Raw genomic sequence first — 21,868 nt, 5'->3', positions numbered from 1 at the left:
TGTTTCAGATTTCAAGCATTCACAATATTTTGCTTTACTATAAACCTGGAGTTGATGTTCTATCAATTTTATAGAGTTCACTGGCTATTAATTACATATAGGTGATACATTCTATCCACAGCATTACTGCATTATCTTGTCCTGCCTTGCCTTAGTGACAATTTAGTTTGTTTTAAACAAAACGTTCATGAATCTTTTTCTAGTACTAGCCCACATATTGCGAAATGAAATTACTTCAACAGAACAATTTGCCAAGTACATCTGGTTTGATAATCCAGCACCATAACGACCAGGCCTTGCTAATCCACCATAACTTTTTCTTTTAACTCTCTATGATTAGTTTTGTGACTCTCTGTGGTTTGCATGTTTTCCCATTTCATTGTGTCAAAATATGAACAAGATACAAAACCTTCACTGATCATATGAAGTACTACAATGTACAAATTGATAACACAAATTTACTGATAACATACTTGTAGTCTCATGCTTTGTGGTGCGGGAAGGTTTGCCCACTGAGAAAACAGTTTAGGATATATAATTTTGAAATAAAGAAAATCTGGGCCTCTGTAATTTGACAAAATTTGACCTTTATAAATCAACATTCCAACTGTCAGTACTAACTTCCTACTGCATTAAGTGAGGTATGTAGGATTACAAGACATGATATTTTCTAACAAAACAGTAAAAGATATTGAAATGATTCCCAAGAAGTGCTTGGAAGGTTCATTTCTCCCAACAGTGCTTGTAATACATTGTAAAAATTCCCAATGTGTTGTAATGGATCAGACAACCTCACTAATGAATGACAGCCTTTGCCAAGGTAGTTAGATTTGATTGACCCATGACCACAGTGCGCCAAAGTCATTTTTATCTCCACACATTGGCTAGGTCATGATTATGAATGTGTACTATTAGCTAATGCAGTCCACTGCTGTCAAAATTTTGTTTTCAGACTTGCAGTGGTTACAAATGCAAATATTACAGCCCCTGTTCTTCGTATAGATATATATGCACTGAAAGAAACACATGGAGAGTTTACTTTGTGACTTTAGCTTGATATCGCTATTAAAAATTCTGGATATTTCCACGCATGTTTTGTGAAATTTACTTCTGGATATTGTTTGAGTGTTTTGACTTTTAGTGCAAAACGTGTTAGCACAAGGATTGTTTTATAAGACAAATTCAATACTTTAATATACAACTGATTTTCTAAGTCTAAGTATACAATTGCATTTTAAGAGTTTTCTCAATTGCAACCGGTTCATTTGAAAGATACTTCTACTGAGATTATATGTTGATATCTTTTATCCAAGTAAGCTCCTTTTTTCATTCTTTTGTGGTGATCACCATTTTATGTATTATTGAAGGATGGAGAGACAGTGAATCAAACTAAGTGACATGAAGAATACTCTAAAAACAGAGTTCAAAAAGCATTACCCCTCAGTACCTGAAAGCAAGTTATAGGTTGTGTTAGGTGAGATGCCTTAATCAAATCTGGCACTGATGAATGGTCCTACTCAAACCTTATTCTTCCATTTCTGCTGTAAATTTTTGTTCTTCATTTCAGTTTGCTTTACTTTGTCACATCAGTAACTAAAGATTCAAGAAGTGTAGATATTATGCTTTCGTTCTGTCTTATAAGCAATGCAAGCATTTTCCACAGATAGTGTATTTAAATTCCTTTCATGCCTTAGTAAAATACACACAACTCCAGTGAGTGTTAAAAATCAATGCTGTCCAAAATGGATGGCAAAAAATGAATATATTGCAACTTAAATTCTGTACAGTTAAAGAATGTATACATTTAAGCAAAATGATTGCAAATATTTGTATTAAAAGAGTCAAAATTACACTTTATCAACAAACCAATGAGTTTTGTTTGGAAGTTTTATTTTGGCAATGGACAAAACGCTGATTCTACAGTATATAATTTCCTCACTTAAATTATATGCAGTGAATTTTCCCTTCCTTACAAATTTGCCAAGATGTATTTGTAATTATAGACAGAAAATCCCGACTTGATAAAAATTCTCGACAAACATGGGGGTGATACAGTAGCTCAGTGGTTAGCACTGTTGCCTCACAGCACCAGGGCCCTGAGTTCGATTTCCCCCTTAGCTAACTATCTGTGTGGAGTTTGCACATTCTCCCCTTGTCTGTGTGGGTTTCCTCCGGGTGCTCTGGTTTCCTCCCACAGTCCAGAGATGTACAGGCCAGGTGGATTGGCCATGCTTAATTGCCTGTGGTGTTCAGGGACATGTAGATTATGTGGGTTATGGGGGCATGGGTCTGGGTGGGATGCTCTGAGGGTCGGTATGGACTTGTTGGGTGAAGGGCCTGTTTCCACACTCTAGGGATTCTATGGAACATACATACAAATTAGTAACTGAAGTATTGCATTTCTGCTTCTTCTGCCTACTTTGCTCTTCAGTAAGATCATTGCTGATCCAATTACTGCATTTCCTGCCATTTGGCCCTTGGCTTATTCTAGAATCTATCTACCTTTGCCTTAAAAATATTCAAGGATTCTACTGCCACAGTCTTTTCAGAAGAGTGCTCCTTAGAGTCAGTGTTCTGAGAGTAAATAATTTCTCCTTATCCTTCTTGAAGGGTGACCCCTGCTTTACAAATGGTGCACCATTTAGATTCTAGATTCTCCCATAAGCGAAAACATCCTCTCCACATCCACCCAATCAAGATCTTATATGTTTCATTCAAATGGCATCTTGCTGTGCTAAACTCCAGCAGACACAACCTAACCTCTCCAACCTTTCCTCATAGAACAACCCTCCCATTCTAGGTAGTTGTTGTCTTTGAACTGTTTAGTGCAATTCACAGTGCATGGTTTAGCTCCAGCACACAAAACATACCTTAAGCATAGTCATAAAATGTGAGGTTGGATGAACACAGCAGGCCAAGTAGCATCTCAGGAGCACAAAAGCTGACATTTCGGGCCTAGACCCTTCATGAAGGGTCTAGGCCCGAAACATCAGCTTTTGTGCTCCTGAGATGCTGCTTGGCCTGCTGTGTTCATCCAGCCTCACATTTTATTATCTTGGATTCTCCAGCATCTGCAGTTCCCATTATCCCTTAAGCATAGTAGTTGTGTGAATTAGAAATAAACGATCATTCCACATTTTCTGTTTGGCTCATGAAGTCTGTAACTAATTATATAACCAGTCAGAAGAAATAAAGCACTAATAAGGTATGAGTAAGCAGCAAACAACCCAAGCAAGTCCATCATTTCTTTCCATCAACCGTTCATGAACTAGGAAGCATTCAAAACCAACTTATTTTTGAGCAATTTACAATCTTAGTGTTAGCTGTCATCTTACTCCTTAGATATCCCATGGTATTACTCCTTTTTTTTATTCCAGATGCTTTACAGTGGCATATTAAAATAAGTTGCAAAAAATGCAATTAAATGCATGATACTCTTGACCATTAAAACGAGGTGCTGCGATACTCAAAAAGAATGTTTTTGCTGCATCAGGCTGTGTTTTAATTTAAATTTTCACGTCTTTATTTGCAGATCTCTAACCAGCATGACACCAACTCCACTGATTTTCCTTGCAGCCTTACTACTATTTGCCAGTCGCACCCCTCCAGCTGTTTGTCATGCTGTAGATCTGAATGTCTTTGACAACATTTATGATCCCAATATCAACACAGCCAATATTGAAGAAAATTACCAATCCCTTTCTTACATTCTGAAGGAAAAGTTACTCCAATCTTTGGGGAAAAATCCCAAGTACATGATGACATTCTCAAACCTACCTCCAACTTATCTGCAGATGTTGGAAGATATCTTTGTGAAAAAAGCCAGCCGTTTCCTACGTAAACCTTCCTTAAATACAAAAAGCCTCGTGCCCATCCAGCAAGCTGACCAAGGTATAGTAGCAGCCTTCACAGGACACTCCAAGAGACCTGCTGACCCACTCAATTCCTTGGATCTCACATTTCATATCTTAAGGGAAATGATTGAGATTGCCAAGAATGAAAATCAATGGATGCAAGCAGATAACAATCGTAAAATTATGGAGACAATTGGGAAATAAATTATGAATTTAGAATGGGTAATAAACTCATAGCTCATTCTGTCATCAAATTAAGAGCTTACTCTTTGATATTCATCATGTGAAACACCCCCCCCCCCAACAAAGTCACTTAAAAAATGCACTAACCATATCTGTTTTATGGAACGCTTTTAAGGCTGAAAGAAATGTTTGATTTAAATTTGCCAAAAAAAAATTCACAAACTAACTTCATCATCAATTTTTTTTCTCATTTATATTTTGTAATAAAAATTCTTTAAAAGCATTATTTTGATTCAAAATATTGTTCAGTCTGAAAAAACTATAATGATTGTAAAGGGACTGAGATCATTGAGCTACATTTCTGGATTTTGTTAAATGATTGTGTTTAAAACAATAAATTTAAATCTAAATGTTTTGAGCTGCTGACAGTTTGATTCATATCTGAATTTTAGAATTAGAATTAATCAAAGTACAATTTAGAAGTTGTCTTGTGGATAAAATCTTCCAAGTTTCATCTTGTACACACAAGTATGGAAAACAGATTCTCTTGTTAGATTTGAAGGGGTTAAATTGATATTAAACAGTCTTTTTTCTAAAATTTATTTAACATGAACAACATTGAAAATGCTTTACTGCTGCAAAGAAGAATCCTCAAATAAATGATTCTTAATCTTCATTCAATAAATACAGCATGAATTTTATGATGACCAGTGGATATGTTTTGATGCAGAATAAAGATTTTATTTAACCTATTTTTCTAATTAATCTGTTCAGCGATGTTTTTACACACCTCTGGAAGAAGTGTGCCTCCTGTTCCAGGGGCAGGGACATTATTACTGTACCACAAGAGGGCCCTATGATATGGATTGCTTCACAAATTTGCTTTCCACCCCAGTCTTTTCTGTATCATTCCAATTTTAGTGTATGTGCTGCCAATTTATATATTTTAACATTGTAGACATATAGAATCTGCATAGCATAGAAGCAGGCCATTAAGCCTGCCAAGTCCAGATCATCTCTTTGAACAGCATCCCATTCCGACCCAACCCTGTAACTCTACATTTTCCAAGGTTAATCCAAGTAGCTTGCCATCACTGGACACTAGAAGCAATTTAGCGCGGCCAATCCCTCTCACCTGCATACCTTTAGGCAACAGGAGGAAACCAAAGCACCTGCAGTAAACACACACAGTCTCCCAAGGATAGAGTCGAATCCATGTCCCTGGTGCTGTGAGGCAGCAGTACTATAACCATTGAGCCACCATGTCACTATATGACGTGGCTTTAGGTGGAACTATTGTAAATTACATAATACTTGAATACCATTTAATTTATGAAGCAGCAGACGCTGTAAAATGGTGGATCCAAAACTAAACTTTTTTCACATTGATCAAATACAATGTCTTCTTCAGTGCATAGCATTCTGTTTGCACTTCAGAATTACGTGAGGTTAAATTATTACATAATCTACTTCCTTTAACCATTTTCCAAAGATTTTATGTAAAATTTCAGAAGCAATGATGTGATGTTATGTACATATTGCAAAATATCTGAGGAAGGGTCACTGCACCCAAAATGCTAACTCAGAATTTTTTTTCACAGATGCTGCGAGACCTGCTGAGCTTTTCCAGCAACTTTTTTTCTGTTTTGATCCTGATTTGCAGCATCTGCAGTTCTTTCGGTTTTTGTGTAGAATAGTACCTTGTGCATCATTCATAAAACATTCATTAGAATGCTAACCTATATCTTAGAATATAAATTCATATATATTCTAGAAATTGCATTTAAAATACATTGTAAATTTTAGTGAATTTTGTTTCAAAATTGCAATTACCAATTAACTAATGAAGATATGAATAAAACTAAGTAAGATCAGTGTTGAATGCAAGATTTTTAATCCTAGGCCCATCATTAAATGACATATATGCTTCTTGATTCTATGCCTTCCAGTCCAAGATCAATCCACTGAAGAGTGTATAAAATTTGAAAATGTAATATCATTAATCAACATTGAATTAAAGAAAAACTATATTTTAACATATTTGCAATAATGAGTAAAATCAAAACTGACTTAATTTGCAGGTCAAAGACAAGCTAAAGCAACAAAAACAGAACTATGTGAGCAGGGCGGCATGGTGGCTAGCATTGCTGCCTCTCAGCACCAGGGACCTGGGTTGAATTCCATCCTCGGGTGACTTACTATGTGGAGTTTGCACGTTCTCCCCGTTTCAGTGTGGGTTTCCTCTGGTTTCCTCCCACAGTCCAAAGATGTGCAGGCCAGGTGGACTAGCCATGCTAAATTGTCTGTAGTGTTCAGGGATTTGTACATTAGGTGGGTTACAGGGGGATGGGTATGGGAGGGATGCTTTGAGGGTCAGTGTGGATTTGTTGGGCCAAAGGGACTGTTTCCACACTGTAGGAATTCTATAATAATCAATTTAATGACTGTAATCAATGATCCAGACTGTTTTGAAGCTGCTGTTTGCTTCCAGGTACAGATTTAGAATTCCAGAAATTGCTTTGCCAGTCATTATGTCTGTATTTACAAGAAATTCTGTAAATGTAAACTAGTTTGATTGAAGAACTGACAGTATTTACTGTCTTCCATCCTCATCCCATAAACAACATAATGGCAATGTCAGTGAAGCAGTAATAATTGGAAAGTATCTTTCTTTCCACTGAATTATATTCTGTTTTACTTTTCTTTGTGAATTTCATATCTTGCTACTTTTCTATAATACCATGTCAAGCATTGTCTACAGCTTGGAAACAAAAATAGATTGCTGGAAAAGCCCAGCAGATCTGGCAGCATCTGTGGGAGAGAAACACAGGCAACATCTTGCGTCCAGTGATTATTCATCAAAACTTCTGATGAAGGTTCATCGGATCTGAAATGTCGACTCTGTATTCTCTCCACAGATGCTGCTGAATTAGGTGTGGCATAGTGGTTTTAGGAAGGTGGCTCAGTGGTTAGCACTGCTACTTCACAGTGCCGGGCACCCACATTCAATTCCAGCCTCTATGTGGAGTTTGCACTTTCTCCCCATGTCTGCGTGGGTTTCTGCCAGGTGGTCCAGTTACCTCCACAGTCCAAAGATGTGCAAGTTAGGTGAATTGGCCATGCTAAAGTACCCACAGTGTTCAAGTGTGAAGGTTAGGTGTGTTAGCCATGGGAAATGCAGGGTTACGGGATAAGGTTGGGGAATGGGTCTGGGTGGAATGATCTTTTGAGGGTTGGTCTGGACTTGTTGGCCAAATGTCCCATTTCTACACAGTGGGGATTTTATAGCAACATTCTACTGTGCTTTTCCAGCAATTTCCGTTTTTGAATTGAGCCATAATATAACGGCTTAGAGATTCGAAACAAGCTGAATTGTGCACAAATATCACAGTAATCTCAGACACATTCTTGCAAGCAGTGTAGCCAGATTTTTTTTTAAAGGCCCAAGATTGCAATAGTGTCACATTAATATTTTTCTAGAGTTTAAAGCTATATTTAAACTTCGTTACCAATAAAAACAAACAGAAGTGTTTGGTCTAATTGAGAAGCTGCAAAACTGTGTTAATTGCTTCACATAGTTATAATCAGCAAACAAAATGGCAAATAAATAACCTCATTGCAAACTGACAAATATCAATATTCATTCAGTATGTAAGCAATACATTATTTATGAATAAATCATTTCCTAGCATAAATCTGTAAGTTGCTTTGTGAGTTCTGTCCTCTTTTTCTTCATTTAAGTTCAGTGTTGATCTGTGGGAAAGGATAGAATGTTACATATTGATTATCTGTACTTGTTATTAGAGGTCCAGTGGCTCTCAAAATTTTTAACTTGATTAGATAATTTAGAGACTGATGAGGAGACAGTTAGAGTCCATGCTGTAAAGTCAAAAACTGTGAAAACAATAAAGCTAATTGTAATGTAGATAAGATTTTATCATTAGAGAATAAGAGAAAATCAATATTTTCAAATAACCTGTTCAAAGATATGATTACCACTGGTTTAGGTGGCACTGGAACCTGGTTGGCTCATCTCAAAGATAAGGAGGCTGCCACTGAACCACAAGAACCCCTGAATAGATATTTTTCTTAATCAATCCTGCTCAGAGATGTTACTATACACCTCTGGAGCTGGTGAAAATGAACCTGGGTCCCCTGGCTCAGAGGTAAGGACTGCATCACAAGACCCCAATAAAGAGTAACAGCTAAAATAATTGATCGCAGGACTTTATTGAAAATAAAAACAATAACACTTTTGAAAAATTAATTATTCATTGAATGATTCAAGAAAGATGTCAGTTTGAACCTTAACTTATGAGATACACTTTCCTACCTTACTGTTTGCATAAGGCTGCTGAAGCACTATCTTAAAATAGATCAGGATTTGGATCAGATAAAGCTTTAAGGTGAAGAAGCTACTGTTTTGAAAATGAATTGCAAAGAGTCTACGCCTGAAACATCAGCCTTCCTGCTCATCTGATGCTCCTTGGCCTGCTGTGTTCATCCAGCTTTACACCTTGTTATCTGCAAAGAGGTCTGTTGCTTTTGAACACTGATATCATCAACTCCGAACAGATAACAGGTAGCCAATAAATGAGACATACAAAAGTAGATAGCTAGAGTTAGATTGCAAAAATGGAGATTCGTGTTAAACTTTAAAACTTCAGATTTTGAAGAGTAAGAACACGAGGGAAGAATGAAAACCTGCAATAATATACTCTATTTGATTCTCGAAACTTCAAAAGCTCGCTACAGGCAATAAATTACTACGAAGTATGGATACTCCTATGTGGCCATATTGTGAATAACAATGAGACAAAATACAGTTTTTCTGTGACCAGGTTCACACTGAAGCAGACCATTGTTTCTGTAGAGGATGGGAATGGAATCCACCTAACAGAAGTATGTCAGGATTTTCAGGCATGACCACCAAGGAAAAACCCATTATGACAGAAAAGTACAAAAGATTAACAAAAATAGTATAAACCACTTCTATATCGAAGGTTTTGTGATTCTGTCCCAGGAGAAAGGAGCCAAATTTAATGCTTAAGTGTTGGACACCAGCTCATATGTCGAGAGATACGTAGAGGAACTGCAGATGCTGGAGAATCTGAGATAACAAGGTGTCAGGTTTAAAGAGTTGATAAAGGAATTAATGACACGTTCTAAATCCTATCCAAGAGAATATGAGAAATGGATAGGTCAGTCTGATTCACTTCAGGGTGGAGATTAGTAATGTAAGGTGATACTGTGCCACAGACTTATCTAATAGCTTCTCACACCTGGTAGATTAAATAATTCAAATTCAAAAAGTGTTCAGGGACAAGGTGTGACTGTAAGTGAGGCAGGTAGGGGGATTCTGAGTTCAGGAGTGCAGGAGCCTCAGCCCTTGACCTTGACCAACAGGTATGAGATTCTTGCTCCCTGATGGATGAGGAAAAGGACTGTGGACAGGATGAGCCAGCTGACCACGGCACCGTGGTGCAGAAGGCCATTCAATGGGGGGGAGCAAAAAGACAAGTAGTTGTTATAGGGGATTCTATTATTAGGGGAACAGATAGTATCCTATGCAAGCCGGATCGGGAGTCCCGCATGGTGTGTTGCCTGCCCGGTGCCAGAATGCGGAACATCTCCGACCGGGTTGAAAGGATATTGGAGCGGGAGGGGGAGGATCCAGTTGTTGTGGTCCACGTTGGGACTAACAACATAGGCAAAGCTAGGGTAGAGGATCTGTTCAGGGATTATGAAGCACTAGGAAAGAAATTGAAGTACAGGTCCTCAAGGGTCATAATCTCTGGATTACTGCTTGAGCCATGTGCCAGTTGGCATAGGGAAAAGAAAGTTAGGGAAGTAAACACATGGCTAAGGGATTGGTGTGGGAAAGAGGGATTCCATTTCATCAGTTTTGGAACCAAGGGGATCTGTACCGTTGGGACGGTCTCCACCTGAACCGATCTGGAACCAGTGTTCTAGCGAAGAGGATAAATAGGGTGGTCAGTAGGACTTTAAACTTCTGAGTCGGGGGGAAGGGAAAGTGAAAGAGACAGGGAGTATGGAGTTATATGGAAATATTAGCGACTGGATAGCATGTATACAGGTGGGTTTAAGCTCGAGGCAGACTAGGAATACAGCAAAAAGGAAGGATAGCTTAAGACATCTTAGGATTTCCATCTCTCTAACAATGATAAGAAAGTTAGCATTAAGGCACTTTATCTAAATGCTCGTAGTATTCGCAACAAAGTAGATGAATTAACAGCACAAATACGCTTGAATGATTATGAGACATGGTTGCAGGGACACGGTTGCAGGGAGTTCAGGACTGGCAGTTAAACATCCAAGGATTCACAACATATCGAAAAGACAGGGAGGTGGGCAGAGGGGGCAGGGTTGCCTTGTTAGTTAAGAATGAAATTAAATCTGCGGCACTGTATGACATAGGGTCAGAAGATGTGGAGTCTGTATGGGTGGAGTTGAGGAACCACAAAGCCATAAAAACTATAATGGGAGTTAGGTACAGACCTCCTAACAGTGATCAGGACCAGGGTCGCAAGATGCACCGGGAAATAGATAGGGCATGTCAGAAAGGCAAGGTCACGGTGATCGTGGGGGACTTCAATATGCAGGTGGACTGGGTGAATAATGTTGCCGGTGGATCCAAAGAAAGGGAATTCATGGAATGTTTGCAGGATGGCTTTTTGGAACAGCTTGTGATGGAGCCCATAAGGGAGCAGGCTATCCTGGACTTAGTGCTATGTAATGAGCCAGACTTTATAAAAGACCTCAAAGTAAGGGAACACTTAGGAGGCAGCGATCATAATATGGTAGAGTTCAGTCTGCAGTTTGAAAGAGAGAGGGCAAAATCGGATGTAATGGTGTTACAGTTAAATAAAGGTAATTACAGGGGCATGAGAGAGGAATTGACGAACATCGACTAGAAGCAGAGCCCAGTGGGGAAGACAGTAGAGCAACAATGGCAGGAGCTGGGTGTAATTGAGGACACAGTACAGAGGTTCATCCCAAAGAAAAGAAAGATTATCTGGGGTGGGATTAGATAGCCATGGCTGACAAAGGAAGTCAGGAAATATATCAAAGAAAAAGAGACAGCCTATAAAGTGGCCAAGAGCACTGGGAAATCAGAAGATTGGGAAGGCTACAAGAACAAACAGAGGATAACAAAGACAGCAATGAGGAAGGAGAGGATCAAATATGAAGGTTGGCTAGCTATTAATATTAGAAATGATAGTAAAAGTTTCTTTCAATACATAAGAAACAAACAAGAGGCAAAAGTAGACACTGGGCCGCCCCAAATTGATGCTGGAAGGCTAGTGTTGGAAGATAAGGAAATAGCTGAAGATCTTAATGAGTACTTTTGCGTCAGTCTTCACAGTGGAAGACATGAGTAGTATGCCAACAATTAGGGAGAGTCAGGGGGCAGAGTTGAGTATGGTAGGCATTACAAAAGAGAAAGTGCTAGAAAAGCTAAAGGGTCTAAAAACTGATAAATCTCCTGGCCCTGATGGGCTACATCCTAGAGTTCTGAGGGAGGTGGCTGAGGAAATAGCGGAGGCTTTGGTTGTGATCTTTCAAAAGTCACTGGAGTCAGGGAAAGTCCCAGATGATTGGAAAATTGCTGTTCTAACCCCCTCGTTTAAGAAAGGATCAAGGTAAAAGATGGAAAATTATAGGCCAATTAGCCTAACCTCGGTAGTTGGTAAAATTCTAGAATCCATTGTCATGGATAAGATTTCTAAATTCCTGGAAGTGCAGGGTCAGATTAGAACGAGTCAGCATGGATTTAGTAAGGGGAGGTCGTGCCTGACAAACCTGTTGGAATTCTTTGAAGAGGTAACAAGTATGTTAGACCAGAGAAACCTAGTAGATGTTATCTATCTAGACTTCCAAAAGGCCTTTGATATGGTGCCTCACGGGAGGCTGCTGAGCAAGGTGAGGGCCCATGGTGTTCGAGGTAAGCTACTGGCTTGGATTGAGGATTGGCTGTCTGACAGAAGGCAGAAAGTTGGGATAAAAGGCTCTTTTTCGGAATGGCAACCGGTGATGAGTGGTGTCCCGCAGGGTTCTGTGTTGGGGCTGCAGCAGTTCACCTTATATATATCTGGATTAAGGGACTGGGGGCATTCTGGCGAAGTTTGCCGATGATACAAAGATAGGTGGACAGGCAGGTAGTACTGAGGAGGTGGGAAGCTGCAGAAAGATTTCGACAGTTTAGGAGAGTGGTCCAGGAAATGGCTGATGAAATTCAATGTGAGCAAATGTGAGGTTTTGCACTTTGGAAAAAAGAACACAGGCATGGACTATTTTCTAAGTGGTGAGAAAATTCGTAAAGCAGAAGTACAAAGGGATCTGGGAGTGTTGGTCCAGGATTCTCTAAAAGTTAACTTGCAGGTAGAGTCTGTGATTAAGAAAGCGAATGTAATGTTGTCATTTATCTCAAGAGGGTTGGAATATAAAAGCAGCGATGTGCTTCTGAGAATTTATAAAGCTCTAGTTTGGACCCAATTAGAATACTGTGTCCAATTTTGGGCCCCACACCTCAGGAAGGACATACTAGCCCTGGAGCGTGTCCAGTGGAGATTCACACGGATGATCCCTGGAATGGTAGGTTTAACGTATGATGAACGGCTAAGGATCCTGGGATTGTACTCATTAGAGTTTAGAAGGTTGAGGGGAGAGCTAATAGAAACTTACAAGATAATGTATGGCTGGGAAGGGGTGAATGCTGGGAAGTTGTTTCTGTTAGGCGGGGAGACTAGGACCCGTGGGCACAGTCTTAAAATTAGAGGGGGTAAATTTAAAATGGAAATGAGACGATATTTCTTCAGCCAGAGACTGGTGGGCTTGTTGAATTCATTGCCAAGGAGTGCAGTGGAGGCTGGGACGTTAGATGCCTTCAAGGCAGAGAAAAACAAATTCTTGATCTCACAGGGAATCAAGGGCTATGGGGAGAGTGCAGGGAAGTGGTGTTGAAATGCCCATCAGCCATGATTTAAATGGCGGAGTGGACTTGATGGGCTGAATGGCCTTACTTCCACTCCTCTGACTTATGGTCTTATGGTCTTAAATTGTTTGATATTTAACCCATTGAAAGCATAGGTGATTCCTCAATTTAGACAGGCACACAAAAATTAAAATGTTGGAAAATAGGTTAGTTATATTTTATCATTGGATAATATCAATTTCAGTTATAATTAAATATTTAGCAATAGTTATAAATCAGTACTCAGTTTGAAAACTGGGATGTTGAGATGAAGAGAAATTTCTTCACCAGAAGATAGTGAATTTGTGGAACTCATTGCCACAAAAGGCTATGAAGGCTAAGTCATTGAGCGCATTTGAGACAAAGATAGGTAAGTTCTTGATTGGTAAGGAATTCAAGGGTTACAGAAAGAAGGCAGGAGAATGGGGTAGAGAAACATATCAGCCATGATAGAATGGTGAAGCAGACTCAATGGATTGAATGGCCAAACTCTGCTTCTATATACAGTGGTCTTATGTCATAAAATAAAATATCTTAGAATCAATTAATGTTATAAATTTCTGTAAAAGATTATTTGGGCTGGCTTTAATTCAGCCCACTTGCACAGGAAAAATGAATGTCCATTTAATAATGTGAAGTGTCCATCTTCAGTGGCCTGACAGTGGCAAATCTCACCTTGATTAGATACCATTGGGCCTTAAATTAGGGGGAGTTGAAATGGTTCACGACTGGGAGGTGCAGTCATTTGTTGCGAACTCCCCTCCCACTCCTTGGACGACATGTCCATCATGGGCCTCCTGCAGTGCCACAATGATGCCACCCGAAGATTGCAGGAACAGCAACTCATATTCCGCTTGGGAACCTTGCAGCCCAATGGTATCAATGTGAACTTCACCAGCTTCAAAATCTCCCCTTCCCCCACCGCATCCCAAAACCAGCCCAGTTCGTCCCCTCCCCTCAATGCACCACACAACCAGCCCAGCTCTTCCCCTCCACCCACTGCATCACAAAACCAGTCCGGCCTATCTCTGCCTCCCTAACCTGTTCTTCCTCTCACCCATCCCTTCCTCCCACCCCAAGCCGCACCTCCATCTCCTACCTACTAACCTCATCCCACCTCCTTGACCTGTCCGTCTTCCCTGGACTGACCTATCCCCTCCCTACCTCCCCACCTATACTCTCCTCTCCACCTATCTTCTTTTCTCTCCATCTTCAGTCCGCCTCCCTCTCTCTCCCTATTTATTCCAGAACCCTCACCCCATCCCCCTCTCTGATGAAGGGTCTAGGCCTGAAACATCAGCTTTTGTGCTCCTGAGATGCTGCTGTGTTCATCCAGCCTCACATTTTATTATCTTGGATTCTCCAGCATCTGCAGTTCCCATTATCTCTGCTCGTCCCCACCTCCCTAACCTGTCCTTCCTCCCACCTCAAGTCCCACCCCATCTCCTACCTACTAGACTCATACTGCTTCCTTGACCTGTCTGTCCTCCCTGGACTGACCTATCCCCTCCCTAACTCCCCACCTACACTCACCTTTACTGGCTCCAACCCCGCCTCTTTGACCTGTCTGCCTCTTCTCCAACTATCTTCTCCATTATCCATCTTCTATCCACCTCCCCCCTCTCCCTATTTATTTCAAAATCCCCTTGCCCTCCCCCATTTCTGAAGAAGGGTCTAGACCCGAAGCTTTCCTCCTCTGCTGATGCTGCTTAGCCTGCTGTGTTCATCCAGCTTGACACCTTGTTATCTCATCTTCACTTTACAGCCTTCTGGACATAATAATGAGTTCAACACCTTCATACTGTGAACAATTCTCCCCTTTATTTTAGCTCGTTACATTCTGTTATCATGTTTTCTCTCCCCTCCCCCCAGACTGTTGGGACTATATGTCTTTTCAAGTCTTAGAGAAACATAGCACGAAAACAAACCCTTCAGTCCAACTCGCCCATGCCAACCAGCTATCCTAAACAAATCAGTCCCATTTGCCAGTGTTTGGCCCATATCACTCTTAACCCTTCCTATTCATATACCCATCCAAATGCCTTTTACATGTTGTAATCGTGCCAGACTCCTCCACTCCCTCTGACAGCTCATTCCACACACGCACCACCTTTTGCCAGAAAAAGTTTCCCCTTAGGTCCCTTTTAAATCTTACCCCTCTCACCTTAAACCTATGCTCCCTAGTTTTGGGCTCCCCACCCTGGTGAAAGACTGTATCTATTTACCTGATCCATGCCCCTCATGATTTTATAAACCATTATAAGGTCAACCATCAACCTCCAAAGTTCCAGGGAAAATAGCCTCAGTCTATTCAATCTCTCCCTAAAGTTCAAACCCTCCAACATCCTTGTAAATCATTTTTGAACCCTTTCAAGTTTCACAACATCCTTCCTATAGCAGGGAGACCAGAACTACACACAATATTCCAATAGTGACCTAACCAATGTCCTGTTCATCCACAACATAACCTTGAAACTCCTATACTCAATGCACTGACCGGAAAAGGCAAGCATACCAAACGTCTTCTTCACTATCCTATCTACGTGCAGCTCCACTTTCAAGGAACAATAAGCTGGCATTCCAAGGTCTTCTTGCTCAGCAATGATCCCCAGAACCTTAACATTCAGTGCATACATCCTGCCCTGATTTGCTTTTCCAAAATCAGCACCTCTCATTTATCTAAATTAAACTCCATTTGCTACTCCTAGGTGCATTGTCCCCTCTAATCAAGGTACCATTATACTCTGAGGTAGCCCTCTTTCCTGTCCACTACACCTCCAGTGTTGGTGTCACGTGAAAACTTACTAACCATACTTCATAAATTCATATTCAAATCATTTATCTAAATGACAAAAAGCAGTGGACCTAGCACCAATCTTTGTGGCACACCACTGGTCATAGGCCTCCAGTCTGAAAAGCAACCCTCTGGCAGGAGACACACCATTGTTCTGCCATTCTCACACTCTGATCACTTATTCTGAACTATCAATTTTTTTTCTCGACCAGCAGCCTACACCCACCACCGCACCAAAACAATAGCATAAATGAACCCCCTCCACACATCAGTTCAGCTCTGCTGGAGAGTCATCTAGACTCGAAACGTTAGCTTGCTCTCTCTCAATTATTGCTCTCTGACTCACTGTGATCTCCAGCATTTGTTGTTCTCAAGAAATATGTGCAAAAGCTTATAGCTCAGTACAATCTATATATTAATGTCTTACAGTGCAAAGAAAGGGTGCTTATATACAGGTGTAAGTATTAGATCAGTTCCCTTGGTATTTTTAGGATGCAAGAAAGACTGGGTACTTGACTTATCGATGGATCCATCTTTCAAATGACGCACCTCAAAATGGAGTGTATGTGAAGGCTGTCAACTACAAGTGCAAGGAGGCTATTGACTCCAAATAACCATAATGAAAATCCTAAATGATTCTTTGGAGAAGAGCTGTATTCTGAACAGCATGACAAGAACCTTACTGATTGTAAAATAAGAGTTCTAAGCAGATTGATTAGAATTAACTACACCCTGTTCATTCCAGCATGTTATGCAAGTGAGACATTTAAATGCACATGTTATTGTCTTAGATTATGTATTGATATTGTATAGTGCAAAGAACATACATCATCTTCCAAAAGTCTCAGAGACTGAGGTATAAAAAGCTAACATCTGCTTTTTGTAGCGGGCATCTGCCAGTCAGGAAGAGATAACAAGGTGTAGAGCTGGATGAACACAGCAGGCCAAGCAACATCAGAGGAGCAGGAAGGCTGATGTTTCAGGCCTAGACCCTTCTTCGGAAAGACTTTTCTGAATGATTTTGCTGGACATCCTTGTCCCTTGACCAAATTAGACTTTGAGATCTTTCAATGTTTACAATGCTTTTAAATCTTTCTTAGCAATTTTTCAGTGGCTGATTTCAATTAGCCATTATGTTGGGGATGCAGATATTGGAAAAATAATGACTTTTTCAAACCATTTTGACAAGAAGAAATAATTTTGGCAGGGTGAACGTGGTCTCACAGCATCCTTCTAGACACCAATTTGCTGATAATGTATGCAATGTGTGAAAATATACACGTTTGAGCTGATCAAGATTAGTTTTCAATCACATATACAAAATAGAAAATAACCCCAACTGGATATCTCTAATTAACAACTGTAGCAAACAAATGTGCTAATTCATTAGAATGGGAAGTTTCACACATGACCAATTTATAGAATTGACCAATGATATCACTTCAGTATTTTAAGTTAACTCAAAATGTTATTTTGGGTCATCTCCAACTCAACCTATTTTTTAAAAATGATTTCATTTTGGGGAAGAGATCTCAGTACCTTAATGATGTCCTTTAATTGCTGGACATTGAACTTCCATTTTGTTTGTTTCTAAAAGACTTTCAATATCCAGCAGAGCTTATACCACTGAGCTACAGAAACTCATTTCAAAATAAGCCATATTCTCTGCCAAGAAATAAGGTTCTTGTGCATTACTCGTGCAGTTAGTGATGAAATAGCAAACTACAAGTGCAAGGAGCCTTTGTCACACGCATAGATCAGTGTAAAGGAGCTAATCACTTGTTTAACAGAACTATCTCCATAGGAATTCTATGATTCTGTCTCAATAATATTGTCAAGTATTAAGATATTTGAAAATCCCACAGCTAACAAGTGAGCTTCAGTACTTAAGTTCTGAGGAAGGGTCACCGAACCTGAAACGTTAACTCTGTTTTTACATTTACAGATGCTGCCAGACTGCTGAGCTTTTCCAACAATGCTGTTTTTGTTTGACATTTTAATCTATAAGTCGCCATAATTGTAATATTCTTCTTTTCCAGCAGTTTGTTTGCATCAACAAATATCAAGTTTAGTTGTTTTAGTGGTTTCATTTGGTGGTCCTTCCAATTCTGACAACTGAACAAATAAGTATTGATATTTAACTAAGTCATGTAATTTGATGTAACTATATCATTAAGCAGACTGATTTATTTTTGCCAGAAATTCTGATTCTTGTATCTTGAAGTGTGAAGATTGGAAATGAGATGAATATAATGAAGAAGAAGCTGGAAGACTCGATTGTTAGCACATTTAATTGCTCACCATCAGTTGTTTCTCCATCCTCTTCAGCTCCTTCACCTTCTTCTATCTCTTCTTCCTCTACTTCTTCCTCTTCTTCTCCCTGGTAATCTGTACAATAAAAATAAAAGGAACTCGTTAAGAAGCTTGGACGTGATGCATTCAGATCAATAATACTAACTTCTTTGGGGATTTCATTTGATTCACAAGCATTATCAGCAGCTATGGTGTCTAAGGTGTGTTTACAGGCAGAAGCAAACAAATATGTTTGAAAATTAGGTAGCTCAAGACTACCGTTCTCAATAATTTCACTCAAAAGTATACCTGCTTGAAATGCTTCATGCAGTAACCCAAACCACAGAAATATCCGCAAGTAGGAACAGGCATAGAAATAGGAGTGCTGGTCTAGTCAGCAACATTCATATCCACAAGTCAATAGAAAGAGTGCTCTAAAATGTGGCACAGTGGCTAGCACTGCTGCCTCATAGCACAAGGGACCCAGGTTCAATTCCAGCCTTGGGTGACTGTCTCTGTGAAGTTGCCACATTCTCCTGTGTCTGCAGGAGTTCTGTTCAAATTCTCCAGTTTTGTCCCATAGTCAAAAGATATACAGGCTCGGTGGATGAGCCACAGCAAATGCAGGGTTACAGGGATAGGGTAGGTGGCTGGATTTGAGTGGGATGCTGGGTGGAGACTCGATGGGCTGCACATTAGGGATTCTATGTCATCAATCTCTACATCTAATTTTTGTAACATTTTTGTCTCCATGACAAATCTTTTTTTTTGGGATAGTTGCATCAAGTTAACTTTGTGGCTTGATTTTGTGTCAAAGTGCCTCAGGTATTATCTGCAAGGGCATGATGATCCTAATGATTGACCAGCATTTGACTAAAGCAGTTTTGGAGCTCCTTGAGGTCTCTCTGTTTTACAATATTGTTGTCCAAAAGTGCCAATCTTTAGGTGCACCTATTTGTTTTTCAGTTTATCGGATTGTTACAATATCGTGATTGTGTTGGTAAATTAAATTCACCATACATGTAGAAACAAATGGCCAATGGAGTTTACCAATGCTACAAGCTTTAAAATAAAGGTGAAATTTGTCCTGATGTGGTTTTCCTCTGATAAGCCTGCTGAAAATGTTGTTCATTAACCTCATTTGTTTGCGTCATTGCTTATGCATGGAAGCACTGTTAAGCATTAAAAGCTAAGTTCTCGCAAGCACTATTCAAATTGTGAGCCAGGTTTTGACTCTTTGGGAAGTGAGTTTAGCTTAGATGTCAATTCAGAATGAATGGCAAAGCCCACAGCTGATTTGCCAGTCCTGTAGAATGTGTAGCTTCTTCCTCCTTCCTTAAGATGAGACTCCTCATTGTACCTGCTCGGCATTCTGGCTTTTCCACGGCATCAATCTACGTGAGTGTTTCATCAGCAGGTCAGGAAGGCAGCCACTCATTCTCATCTCAGCTACAGATGGGTTAAAAATGTCATCAGCAAAGCTGGCCCCAACAATGAATTTAAACATCGTTAATGATATTTATTAACTGTGTTTCAATCGCTCTTATAGGACAGTCAGTTATTCCAATATCATACAATACAATAATATAATATAATATCTTTTTATTGCCATGTGCACTCCATTGTAGGAGTACAGTGAAAAACGTTTACAATGTCTGCCTTTGTATGGTTTCATCTTAGGTACAAGTACCTAGGTACAATTCTTGGATATAGCACAGGAATAGAAGTAGTTGCTTAATTACAGAGTTGGAAGTAAGTTAAAAATAGGGAAATATTAAAGGGTTAACATTACAGTGTATTAAAGTAAGTTCTAAGGTAATGATTGTCCCCTCAAACTGGACTCGCTGCCTGCGTTCTGCTCTGGGCTCACAGCCAACATGCTGCACCAGGCAGGGTGCAATGTTCTGGGGCTCATGGGGCATGCCTACAGGACCCAGAACACAAGACCATGCTGCTAGTGCTGGTTTCGCTGTGGGACCCGGCCCCTAAGCTTCTGTCCTCCATGGGACTTGGCCACTTGTTCTGATCTGCAACGGTCTGCTTGTTTTGCATCTCCACTCTCTGGGTTGGTGGGGTGGGGAGAGGTGGGAGAAAGGGGAAACCTCAAGAGGAGAGACAAAAAACGGTACAAGGACTGGCGAGTAGAAGTGCATCGTCCTACTCTGACACCATTTTGATCATCTATTAATGCATATTTATTGCTTAAATTATTTTAATTTTTCTAAAATTCATTTGAATCTCTCTTATTTTCCAGCAAAAGGAACGGATAATGGCTGGCGTCAACTCTTGGCAAATATAATAGGTCTGCAATAGTTAGTAAAAAAGCTGGTGAGATTGACATAGAGTGTCACCTCTGACAAGTCTCTCTATAAGATGAAAACACTACTACTATTTGAAATTTCCTTGATGCCAAAGACTAAATTATGTCACGGGACTGGTCAATCTGAGGACCTGTGTAAGAATTGGGCGAAATTAGTTCCAAAATGGCAACTGGGGAATTTAAATTTAGTTATTTAAATAAATCTAAAACATACTTGCATAGTAATGGTGGCCATGTACCTACCAGATTGTTGTGAAACTCGTGTAGTTCACCAACAGCATTTAGAAAAATAAACTTGCCACCCTTACTCTGTATTGGAGACTTGCATGTAGTTGTTTTGTATTGTCTTCTGAACTAAGCTATTCAGTTATCAAGGTAGCTTTTTGACAAACTTCTTAGGGCAATTAAAGGTGGGCAATAAATATTCACTTTGCCGGTGATGACCACATCCCTAATAACAAATTAAAGGAGATTGGCTGGACAGCTGGTTTATGATGCAATGACACCAACTGCGCTGGCTCAATTCTCACACCCTCTGTGATCACCACGAAGCTCCCACTTTCTGGATCTCATCCTTCATTTGAGGCATGCTGATTTTCAGGTTGAACTCACCACCAGTCATCTCTCTCTAATGAGACAGCAGCCCTCTGAGTCTATGGTGACTTCATGCTTGATGAATAATGATAACTTTTAAATAGTAATTTCCCTTTCTTTCTTCACGGTGACTGACATGAGCTGTTGGATATCAGTTGTAGCCTGGCCATGACTTTACATCCATATTTGCAAAATTTCTAGAAAAATTATTTCTGTCTAGATTTCAAATATTCTTTTTAACATTGTATTATCAATTCCAGTAATGCAGTTCTGAAATGCACTAAGGACCCTAAAGGCTACCTGATCATATTCTAGGTCAAGTTGCAAACCAGTAGTGGCAATGCAGAAACAACAGCACAGGAATGGTCAAGCTGTCAGGTTATTTGCTTCTGATTCTTTCTGATATTCCTGTCAATTGCCGTTAAAACAATACTAACTGGCAAAAAAAAAGCTCTCATGTACTCAGGCTAATCATGAAAGTTAGGTCACATGGGATCCAGGGAAATCTAGCTAATTGGATTCAAAATTGGCTTGATGGTAGGAAGCAGAGGGTGATGATTGAAGGTTGTTTCTCGATACGGAAGCATGTGACTGGTGGTGTGCCACAGGGGTCGGTGCTAGGATCTTTGTTATTTGTTATTTATGTAAGTGATCTGGATGCAAACGTATAAGGCGTGATTCATAAGGGCACCGATGATACAAAATTTGGAGTCATCGTTGATAGTGAAGAAGGTTATCAAAAATTGCAGGGGGATTGTGATCAGATGGGGAAGTGGCCTGAGGATTAGCAAATTCAATTCAATACAGATAAGTATTGTATTTTGGAAAGTCAAACC

At 39.9% G+C, this 21,868-nt stretch overlaps 2 protein-coding genes across 4 annotated transcripts in view; one reads left to right on the top strand and one right to left on the bottom strand.

Annotated features, from left to right (window-relative positions):
- The window catches only part of mpv17 (mitochondrial inner membrane protein MPV17), a 138,258-nt gene extending 133,087 nt beyond the window's left edge, over window positions 1–5,171 (top strand). The window contains exon 3 of the mRNA XM_059645471.1: window positions 3,533–5,171. Within this exon, the coding sequence (XP_059501454.1) occupies window positions 3,533–4,058 (526 nt within the window). The 3' untranslated portion in view covers window positions 4,059–5,171. The remainder of the gene's footprint in view (window positions 1–3,532) is intronic.
- trim54 (tripartite motif containing 54) overlaps window positions 3,025–21,868 on the bottom strand; it is an 80,387-nt gene continuing 61,543 nt past the window's right edge. For 2 of the 3 annotated variants that reach the window (XM_048531853.2, XM_059645470.1), the window contains 2 exons: window positions 18,128–18,214; window positions 3,025–7,790 (listed from right to left, as the gene is read on the bottom strand). In XM_048531853.2, the coding sequence (XP_048387810.1) occupies window positions 7,780–7,790; window positions 18,128–18,214 (98 nt within the window). In that variant the 3' untranslated portion in view covers window positions 3,025–7,779. Of the gene's footprint in view, window positions 7,791–18,127; window positions 18,215–19,478; window positions 19,568–21,868 lie in introns of all 3 variants that reach the window. The other variant, XR_009445694.1, reaches the window with a different exon arrangement.

This window comes from Stegostoma tigrinum, chromosome 4, assembly GCF_030684315.1.
Source record: "Stegostoma tigrinum isolate sSteTig4 chromosome 4, sSteTig4.hap1, whole genome shotgun sequence".
NCBI classification, from domain to species: Eukaryota; Metazoa; Chordata; class Chondrichthyes; order Orectolobiformes; family Stegostomatidae; genus Stegostoma; species Stegostoma tigrinum.
This window is presented reverse-complemented; position numbering and strand designations above follow the sequence as displayed.